The sequence below is a fragment of the Parambassis ranga genome, chromosome 21 (assembly GCF_900634625.1).
Source record: "Parambassis ranga chromosome 21, fParRan2.1, whole genome shotgun sequence".
Lineage (NCBI taxonomy): Eukaryota > Metazoa > Chordata > Actinopteri > Ambassidae > Parambassis > Parambassis ranga.
In genome coordinates, this window is record NC_041041.1 from 7,570,399 (window position 1) to 7,581,910 (window position 11,512).

Here is an 11,512-nt window from a genome sequence, read left to right on the forward strand (position 1 = left end):
AGCCTTTGTGACTTTCTCTCCTCAGGCGAGTCCCCTGCCTTCCTCCTCTTGATGGTGGCATCCTCTCATTCTGAGGACGATTAGAACCACAACAGACAGAAATGGAAAATCTCCGGAAACCTTTTTTTCTGATATTCAGGAAGTAAGCCGGCAGTCCTCCAAACTGCGTCTGTAGCTATCCCATAAGGCAGCTGCGTGAAAGCTGTGTGTCTATGCAACCTGCCCAGAGTGGTGTGCCTGCCTCTCCCCCCCCTCTAGTGGACAGGAGGGGGATGGCAGCTCCTCCTGTCATCATGACCAGACTGTTCTACTGCTGGCCCAGCTGGACTTCACCTATAAAACACACAAAATCATTAAAAAAACAGTAAAATAAAAGTTTTGTACATATTATGTTTTAACTGGTAACATCGTCACACAAAGACTACTGACTTGACTTCTTCCTTTTTTTTTTTTCTATTTTCTTAGTATTCTGTTTGTGAGTTGACACACATTTCCTCCCCTCCATGAGAAGAGTGATTAGCATAGCCGGTCTTTTGTATGTTAGGTAGATGCCTCCTGGTCAGGAAAATGAGATAAACTGTTTTGTAATGTGACAAATTGAGTGACACATTTTTTTTTTTCAAACATTTCCCCTGTTTGTTTGCTTTTCTTTTAGGTTTTGTTTTGGTGGATGTATGATGAGTCATTACTTTAGCTTGAAGGAGAGGATTTGTAAACAAACAGCCAAGTCACAGAGAAAAAGGGTTGCACATAGACAAAAGAGTGAACTTTAATTTGTGTTTTTTTTTAATTTTTATTTTGATGTAAATTTACACTATTTATAAATGCATATTTATTGCTTGAAAATATTTGTTGATGGAATGCTGTAATTTTTTTCTCCCCACCGACACAGAGTACCTGCCATTAAATTTGAAGGAGCCTTGTGATTTTTAAGCTTGGCCCCTGATACGTTTTCTATATAAATAAAACTGCTTAGTAAGCATTGTACAGAGACCTTACCTTGAAATGGGTTTAATGTTTGAAGGATGTTTTATGCGTCAATAAACAGAAACTGTCTTTATTTACATCTGCGCTGTAACTGTTAACATGATTGAAACGGGGTGCACATCATTTTTGTGTCAGTCTTGGGAGGCAGGTTAGACTTTAGACTGAAACCTTTCTGCTTGAGAAGGCTCATGGTTCTGATCACACATGGTTATGGCTATACCTCAGAGCTGGCTCAGGTGATGCTCAACCACCATTAGCATTGCTGCTAGGCTGCTGGGGGACCTCATATCTTTCTTTCTCTCCTCAGGCCCACTTTATCCTCTTGCATGTCTGCACTAATCTACCAGACTGAAGCTTCTCATTCTAACCATAGTCTCCTCGCAGGCTGACTCTTCTCTCATTTTGCTTAAGTTTACTCTTTCTGGCTTTTCCTTTTCTCTCAGGCTGTCTGCAGGCCAACTCTCCTCTCATTCCCACTCTTCTCCTCTCTGTCAAAATCTGTCCTTATTCCGACCGGGTTCTCCTCTTAGCATGACTCTGTTCCATCTCCATTCTGACTCATCAGGCTCACTGTCATATTTAGAGGCAAGTTTTACATGTGTGTCCTCTGTCTCCGGTTGTCATGCACTTGTGTGTCTCTGCTGTCTTTGTGCCTTTTGTTTTGCAGGTGTTGTGGCACCTGACCTGCCCTACATTGTGTAGCCGACAGAGCAGATGCTAACCCTTGCCTGTGAGTAATTATTCAGGTAAATTCAATTCACTGCAGGGTAACCTATGGTTAAATTTGTCATTAGGAGAAAAGTGGAACAATACAATGGACTACAATAAGTGTCATTATTTCATGGTGGGTTTAAAAAAACATCGTCTGTTCTGCATGGGAAGCACAGAAGCACTGTCTCAGCTGCCAGTTGTCAATCTCTGTTGAGTTTTCTTCTCTTAACAGCAGGCTGCCTGGAAAATTTCACATGTGCCAAGTGCACCACCAGGAGGGCTTCTTAAATTATCCCCCAAAGCTGTGGAAGTGAATTTGGTCAGAGGGTTAAAAACAAACACTGAAATGATGCTCGCTAAATATCCATGTTGTGCTTGTGAAGCTTAGGATGTAACGCTAAAGCAAATGAAAAAGGGTTAAAGGTGGTTGTAAAGGCTTAAAACATGAAAAAGCACATTCACAACACCAAACGGATCATGTTTGGTCAGACCAGAGAATTCCTGGGGGAGCCTGTTATCTCTGTAAACTGCACCACGTTGAGTCCACAGCAAGCGTGATCCCTGCACTATTACAAAGACATGAAGCCTCATTAAATGTCCCCGTGGTGCATCAGGTCCACTGGCTCACACACTGAGCTGTGTCTATGTAGATGAAGTCTATAAACAAACAAGGAGAAGCTAAAAAACTGGATAGGAACAAAGCAGCTGTGAGAAATCTGACTGATTTTTTGATGTTTGTCAGCAGGTTATCGTCATGTTTGGTAATTAAACTGTGTGGCGCTCAGTTTTAGGATCTGCAGCACAAGCCTGCTTCCTTATGGGAGAAGAAAAGAGGAACTTTGATAATTTGTCAGTTTGTAAAAGAGGAACAGAGAAGAGAGCGCTCTTCCTCTGTCTAAAACAATGATAAACTATATCGCTGCAAGTTAAATGCAAAAATTATTTCAAGGTATTGGATTTAACCGTAAATCCTCAACAGCATTTTATACACACGCATTTTATAAATTTAGTCATCTGGGATTTCCTCCTCCTCATTATCAATAACCAGCAGCCTCAGGTGTGCTGCATGTTTGGTGCAAAAAAAAAAAGATAATAATACCATGTAACAGCTGCTAAAGTAGCTGTGTATGAATGTATGTGTGGTGATTGATAAGTCAGTGACTCTTCATCTTATTAGTATAGTGTCTTTTACAATCAGAAGTGTCTCCACCTTGACCGAAGACATTGTGCCACAACAAGGACAGACGGTTAAGTCAGTGGGGAAGTGAAGGTGTGCTGCTTCACACTGTCAGTGACACTCACACAGTGAGTGTCGATGATGATGTCAGTACACCAGCTCCTTAGCTTCATAACTAGGTTAAATATTAAGACGTGTTTTTTCAGCAACGTCTTGCTGATTTGCAGAAGTGAGTGAAATTTGTGATTAACCCTCATGCGTTGTTCGGGACATTTTTGTCCTCTGAGAGAAATTTTTCTGTTTATTTTGGCCATAACTTTGTCAATATGTGGACAAATTGAATCATTTTTCCTCAATAAGCTTAATTTTACATAAATTTTGTTAATATGATTTTAAAATTTTTCATAGGTCAACGGTACACTGTGGGCAAATTTTACCCCCTAATGTGTTGTTCGGGGACAAAAACGTCCCCTAACTTTAACGGTTTTAAAAATATATTAGATAAATATTTTTTTGAAATTTTTTTGCATAGACCTTTTAATTAACTTCAGTTCTAATCAACAGTAGTGAAAAAATCATTTTCCCCCAGGATTTTAACCCTTTAATCACCAATTTTATAAGGGGTGGTGCTGAAAATTGAAAAAAAAACACACAAAATGGCTCATTTTTAATAGAAAAGGTGAATGTGGACTGGATTCTTTTTAACCTTTATTATAGTCTTGGTCATGTCAAACATCAGTAAAAAAATTGACTTTATTGCATTATTAGTTTTTGCACAGCACTGGATTTTCTTTTTTTCTCCCATTTTGTCCCATAGACTTACATTATAAACACACTTTTTTTGACTGCACAGCCATGGCACTAAATAATCATGCATTCTTGATTGTTGGTGGTTTACCCTGTTGGTAGGAGGTAACATTTGTGATTTTTACAGTTAACAACTTAATTACCATATTAACCCTTTACCTGCAGGCCTGTGCTCATGTACTGTAGTTTCTGGCTTAAGTATATGGAGTTATAGGGAGTATTTTAGCACATAATTGTGTGTCTACACACTATGTGTGTATGTTAGAGAGGAAGAGAGCCATTTGCACACTGTCAGGGAAGGAAAGTCAGGAAAATAAAGTTACTAAGTAAGTGAAGTGTACCTAATTCAGACGTACAATGGCGATGCATAAGCATGTAAAATGAAAACATCCAGGAGTTCTGGCGTCTGAAGTTGTGGATGGGTAAAATAGCTGTTTTTTTTTTTTTTTTAGCTTTCGGAAAACACGTCCTCCAGTAGAGTGACTTTACTTTTAGGTTAGTGTCTCAGTTGAGATCACTGAATTAGTCTAAGTGAGGTCTAAGTGCCCCTTTTCCATGGTGTGTTGCGCTCCACACGACCATACGTACATGTGCATGTTACTAAATAGACACCATAGATAGATAACTTGATAACATAATAAATAATCATTGACTAACCAAATCTAATCTACAGTTTAGTCCCCTACTAAAATTAGTATTAAAAGTAGTTTAGTAAAGTAAAGTAAAGTAAATTTGTTGCAGCCCTAAAAGTAAGTGCCGGGCCCTTTGATGCTGAGAGGTTCAGACTAAACAAAACAAAAACACTAGTGGACTTGCATGCATCCTCCTGGTCATTTAATGGTGACAAGAGCAGCAAGCAGCATGAAGAGAGGATTCACCTGTGCATGAGTGAAGGATTCACTTGTGAACGAATGAAGGATTCGCTTGTGAACAAGTGACGGATCTACTTGTGCAGCCTTCACAGCTTCACAGCCTGGCCCTTCATAGAGCCAGGCTGCACAATCATTTCCAGAGATTGTGCACAAGTGAATCCTCTCTTCATGTTGCTTTCTGCTCTTCTCACCATCAAATGACCACAAGGTCACATGTAAGACCACTTGCCTTTTTGTTTTGTTTAGTCTGCACCTGTAGACATCAAAGGGCCACACGTGCATAGCAACACTTTCTTTGTTTTTGTTTACTATGAAGACTCTGTGGTTGTGTGTACTCACAGACAACAAGATCAGTGTGCAAATGGCTCTCTTCCTCTCTAACATACACACACAGTGTGTAGACACACAATTATGTGCTAAAATACTCCCTATAACTCCATATACAAGCCAGAAACTACAGTACATGAGCACAGGCCTGCAGGTAAAGGGTTAATATGGTAATTAAGTTGTTAACTGTAAAAATCACAAATTTTACCTCCTACCAACAGGGTAAACCACCAACAATCAAGAATGCATGATTATGTAGTGCCATGGCTGTGCAGTCAAAAAAAGTGTGTTTATAATGTAAGTCTATGGGACAAAATGGGAGAAAAAAAGAAAATCCAGTGCTGTGCAAAAACTAATAATGCAATAAAGTCAATTTTTTTACTGATGTTTGACATGACCAAGACTGTAATAAAGGTTCAAAAGAATCCAGCCCACATTCACCTTTTCTATTAAAAATGAGCCATTTTGTGTGTTTTTTTTTTCAATTTTCAGCACCACCCCTTATAAAATTGGTGATTAAAGGGTTAAAATCCTGGGGGAAAATGATTTTTTCACTACTGTTGATTAGAACTGAAGTTAATTAAAAGGTCTATGCAAAAAAATTTCAAACAAATATTTATCTAATATATTTTTAAAACCGTTAAAGTTAGGGGACGTTTTTGTCCCCGAACAACACATTAGGGAGAAAAAAAGAAAATCCAGTGCTGTGCAAAAACTAATAATGCAATCAAGTCAATTTTTTTACTGATGTTTGACATGACCAAGACTGTAATAAAGGTTCAAAAGAATCCAGTCCACATTCACCTTTTCTATTAAAAATGAGCCATTTTGTGTTTTTTTTTTTCAATTTTCAGCACCACCCCTTATAAAATTGGTGATTAAAGGGTTAAAATCCTGGGGGAAAATGATTTTTTCACTACTGTTGATTAGAACTGAAGTTAATTAAAAGGTCTATGCAAAAAAATTTCAAAAAAATATTTATCTAATATATTTTTAAAACCGTTAAAGTTAGGGGACGTTTTTGTCCCCGAACAACACATTAGGGAGAAAAAAAGAAAATCCAGTGCTGTGCAAAAACTAATAATGCAATCAAGTCAATTTTTTTACTGATGTTTGACATGACCAAGACTGTAATAAAGGTTCAAAAGAATCCAGTCCACATTCACCTTTTCTATTAAAAATGAGCCATTTTGTGTTTTTTTTTTTCAATTTTCAGCACCACCCCTCATAAAATTGGTGATTAAAGGGTTAAAATCCTGGGGGAAAATGATTTTTTCACTACTGTTGATTAGAACTGAAGTTAATGAAAAGGTCTATGCAAAAAAAATTCAAAAATATATTTATCTAATATATTTTTAAAACCGTTAAAGTTAGGGGACGTTTTTGTCCCCGAACAACACATTAGGGAGAAAAAAAGAAAATCCAGTGCTGTGCAAAAACTAATAATGCAATCAAGTCAATTTTTTTACTGATGTTTGACATGACCAAGACTGTAATAAAGGTTCAAAAGAATCCAGTCCACATTCACCTTTTCTATTAAAAATGAGCCATTTTGTGTTTTTTTTTTTTCAATTTTCAGCACCACCCCTCATAAAATTGGTGATTAAAGGGTTAAAATCCTGGGGGAAAATGATTTTTTCACTACTGTTGATTAGAACTGAAGTTAATTAAAAGGTCTATGCAAAAAAAATTCAAAAAAATATTTATCTAATATATTTTTAAAACCGTTAAAGTTAGGGGACGTTTTTGTCCCCGAACAACACATTAGGGTAGTGTTTGCGAACAATGCATGAGGGTTAAAAATGATGATCAAGAGCTGAATTGTGTGCGAACTGAGACACACATCTTTTATTTGTGTGTATATTTTGTATTTTATATGAATGTTTTATTTTGTCATGTCACAAATTCACTGCAAAATTACATAAACTATTATCTGACAATTAAGACACCTATTTGAATTTTCATATATTTCGTTTAGACTTCCAGTGAATAAATAGTCCTCCTTTGATCTTCCACAGACGTCCACTGTGAGACGGGAGCTGAGCACCTCAACTAATGGACCCTCACCAGAAGGTGCTGCAGGTAAGCGTAACTTGTCTTTTTCAGAGTGTTCAGGTAAGAGCTAATGCTAATCTCTCCAAGCAGAATGAGGTCAGCCATTTTTACAAAGTGTGCCTGTAAACAGCACTGTGATCATTTAATATTAAAAGCAAATAATGCAGCTTTTCATCACCCTCAGTTATAGCACATTTTGACCAGATGTGGTCTTTATTTAATGTTTGGTTGTAGTGAAGATATCAGGGTTTAAAAAATAAGAATATTAGGGCGAACTATAAATTCTCCTTATGTTGCTTTTACCAGCGACCTGCTATGTACTTCATTCATCATAGAGAGTGCTCAGATTTTCAAAAGGAACCAGAAGTGAGCACTCGATATGTTTGTTGGCTCGGACAATAAACATATCAGTGGTGCTAAACACAGACATGATAAATGGATGAAAAGATTATTATTAAACCTGAATCTTTGCAAACCGGATAAGTAAACTTTGCCATGTCATTCCTCACCTGCCCAATAAAGCCACTGGCAGCACAGCAAAGCTCATATTTACAACTTGTTAAGTTTAGCTGCATGAGATCCTCCTTCTCACCCTGTCACTGATTTTACAGACCAATCAACAGTCAGACATTAATATAATATTCACTCTGTCTTAACTTTGTTTTCCAGAGTGCATTTAAATGATTAGCTTTTATCTCTACATGTGTGTGAAAAGTGCTCCATTAAAGCTATTAATGCATCCGGCCTATCACTCAGCTCAGCAGGAGCTTAAGATGCTGGTTCAGACCTGCTGCCTCCGTTTCCAGAGAGAAAAACAGTCACTTTGACCTTAAGTGAAGCAGCTTCTGTGTTCATTTGTAGTAGTTGTGTTATCTAATATGACTTGGTTTAATGCTTTAATGTGGCTGTATTCCACTAAATTTATATGATAACAAGAGCTGATCTGAGCCTCCAACAGCACATGCAGCAAAAATTATTAGTTTCAAATGTTGATGAAGATTCTCAGTCATCCAGGTCATCATACGTAGAGAAGGTTGAAGCAAGGCGTCTGGACTTGTAGAGTTTTCTAGAAGACGTTTCGCTGCTCATCCAAGCAGCTTCATCAGTTCTAACTGTTTGGTGGGGAAACATGGTTTATATGTGGTTACAGACCTCAGTGGGTGGGTCTGGGTAAAACTTTAAAAAACTTACAAACAATAGCACTAAATGTTTCCATACTTACCTGTGATGTTCTGGCTGACTGGGCCAGGTGTGTCTAACGACTGGCTAACGACTATGAAACTGCCGGAGGGGGACTGATTGACAACCCTTTGTTCTTACTGTGAGTATGTGTAAACTTCCTGGGAATGGATGGAATCACTGCATTGTATGTGGTAGAAAGATGATGTCTGAGGCCACCACCTCTGTTAAGGGAAGGTTTTTCCAGCTTAACATAGATGGCTTCCTTGACTCCTCTTTCATACCACCTTTCCTCCCTGTCTAAAATGTGAACGTTGTTATCCTCAAAGGAGTGTCCTTTGTCTTTGAGGTGGAGGTGAACAGCTGAGTCTTGTCCTGAAGAGGTGGCTCTCCTGTGCTGAGCCATTCTTCTGTGGAGTGGTTGTTTAGTTTCTCCAATGTACAGATCAGAGCATTCCTCACTGCACTGGACTGCATATATCACATTACTGTGTTTCTCCCTGGGAATCTTATCCTTCGGGTGAACCAGTCTCTGTCTCAGTGTTGTCATAGGTTTGAAATGGACCGGGATGTCATGGTTGTTGAAGATCCTGCGGAGTTTCTCTGATACTCCTGACACATATGGAATGGAGATGTTCTTTCTCCGCCTGGTGTTGTCCTTCTTCTTGTTGTTGGGGGGTCTTGTTTTTGTGGCTTTGATGAGTGCCCACTTCGGGTAGCCACATGTTTGCAGGGCCTTCCTGATGTGGTGTTGCTCCTTCTTCTTCCCCTCTGAGCTGGTGGGTACAGTTTGTGCTCTGTGCTGCAGGGTCCTGATGACTCCCAGTTTGTGTTCCAGTGGGTGGTGTGAATCAAACAACAGGTACTGGTCCGTGTGTGTGGGTTTCCTGTACACTTCCACATTGAGGCTCCTGTCCTCCTCAATATGTACTGTGCAGTCCAAGAAGGCCAGATTAGTTTCAAATCAACATTCATCAGTTTTCCTTCTCTTTTCATTTATCTAGTTTCAGTTACTTTAATGCTAATATGGGAAACTATTTTAATAATTCACCTGTGCCACTGCTGCTGCCATAAATCTTTAATAATGACTATTATAACATATCTATAGATTATCTTTCTGATTGATTTTATCCTCCATGCTTGGTGCATGGACAGTGAAGAGAATCTGCAAAGCTTGCTCCTTGTGCTCTTTTAATTGCATTTGTTAACCGTCGGTTGTCCTCTGGTCTGTGGGTGACAGTGGTGAACCCGAGTCTCCTCCATGGTTACACACGGCTGCAGAAACATCCATGGTCCGTGTCAAAAGCAGCCAGTCTCTGTCAGTGTGACAACCTCTTTTACATGAATGTTTGGTCACCGGGTGTGAAATTCACCAGTAATTATATTATAATCACTCTAAATGAAGCTTTTTTTTTAATGGTGGCAGAATCGTTTAACAATACAGCCCTCATCCAAACCTTCAGAGAACCTGTGAGTTATTGTGCTTTGCTGGATGACATTCATTGTGCTGCTGTTATAAAATGAGTCATAAGTGTGGGATCATTCATCTGCGGGCATCGGGCTTGACAGTTATTTCATTATCACAACCACAGGTGGCTGCATGGAACTGATGGACTGACAACCAAAACACCTTTAATGTATTCATAATCCCTTTTGAATTTTCTGTGGAAAAAAAACACACACACATACAGTTCTGGCAGCCTGCGGGGTTTTTTTTTTCCACTTACCTTCGAAAGTGAGAAAAAGGGAGGAGGCTGACATTTTAGAAAATATCAAACCTGGAAGCCTGGTCTCGAACAGATTTCCGGCTTTTACAAGAGGCACAGATTATATTCTGCAGTTAGACACATGTACTCTGAGGCTCTATTTATTACTTAGAGTACTTAGCAGTAGAGGAAAATATGCATTTTTAAATGCATTTATTAGGTACACCTTGACCTGGGATCCATGATGTAAGTCCTAAAGGTGCAGTGTTGGATTGAGATTAATTGGATTGAATCTTTTAGATCAACTCAGACCAGTCTGGACGTTTTCCTGTGACTTCAGGCGACATTAAGGCATTTGTTTCCTGTCTTCATGAGGAATCTGTGCTTTTTAAAAGATTTTTTTTGTACTTCCTTTTTTTTTCATTTGCATGTTTTCTTAAGCTGCAGGGCAATGACATATAAAACAGCAACAACAACAACAACAGAGAGGTTTTGAATCAGTGGCTTCCTGTGGAGCTGAGAAGTGGAGACAACATGGAGGTGCTAAGAGCTGCAGTTCCTCCAGAAGACACATGAGACTGAGTCTATCCCCAAATTCACATCAGAAAAATAAATAAACAGCCTGGGTTTGGTCCATGTGGGTAGTTTCTTCATTCATAGGAGCTGTATCTGGGGGACTGTTCACCCCGATATCAAACTGTGTGTTGTGCCGTTTATCCTGTTACTTAATCTCTATGCCTGCAGCCCACCAACAATCTGCATGAACACAAAAAACAAAATGTTTGGTACAGGGGGAACTGTCATTTTAATGTTTCCGTTAATTAATTCTTTTTTTTTTTTAAACTTAAAATTAATAACTATGAATAAAATAATAAGATACTGCTGCACATACAGCACACAGTGAATGTCAGAGCTGAGACCACATAATGAGTCTATGTGCAGTTACAAATGTCTGATCATCTGTTCCTCATGACCATACAACCCTGTGGAGGAGCCAGCCTGAGCCAGCAGGTGTCACTGTAGGTATGAAAGAAATAAGCACCCAGCCACACACTAAAGAGGATCAAAGCTGCTCCTAAATCCTGAAGGTGTATTCCAGATGTCTTAGTCACTCCTGTGAGTCAGCTTATATTTGTTCCGCTCCTATTTGTTTTTACTTTTAAAGTGAAGTGAGTCACGCTGGAGCTGAAAACACATGCAAGTATTTTAGAGCAGGAAGCGGATGCACAGAAGGGCAGAAATTATATTTCTTGGACTGTGTGGATCAAGTTCTTTCAGCAGCCAAAAGGAAATCATAGTCATTTGTGGAAGTGCTGGGTTTGTGAGGAATGTGTCTGAAGGTAGTGCCAGCTACTGTTAATGCAGAGAGAAAGCAGGGTCACAAAGGCCACTGATGGAGAGCAGCTTCCTTTGTCTTCATATTGATTTGTTTGATTGTATTCAGTTTAACACTTTTTTTTAAGAAATAATGATTCATTACCAAATGAAAAGGTAATGATAACAGCTTAATGAGTCCAGTAAGAACAAAGCTTTGTTAACCTGTCCCACCTCAGCTGTCCTGCAGCCTAGTTAGCCGGTCATTAGATGCACCTGAGCTTCAAAGAACACAGATCAGTGATGAGACAGATATAGTCATATGGTCATGTGTGAGTCCCATCAGATCCACCCCAGTCCATCCCAGTCCTGATGAA

General features: G+C 39.0%; 1 protein-coding gene across 1 annotated transcript in view; it reads left to right on the forward strand.

The window, feature by feature from the left end:
* Window positions 1–1,064, forward strand: part of kdm6a (lysine (K)-specific demethylase 6A) — a 32,971-nt gene extending 31,907 nt beyond the window's left edge. Inside the window, exon 30 of the mRNA XM_028433729.1 lies at window positions 26–1,064. Coding sequence (XP_028289530.1) covers window positions 26–52 — 27 coding nt within the window. The 3' untranslated portion in view covers window positions 53–1,064. The remainder of the gene's footprint in view (window positions 1–25) is intronic.
* The last annotated feature ends 10,448 nt before the right edge of the window (window positions 1,065–11,512 follow it).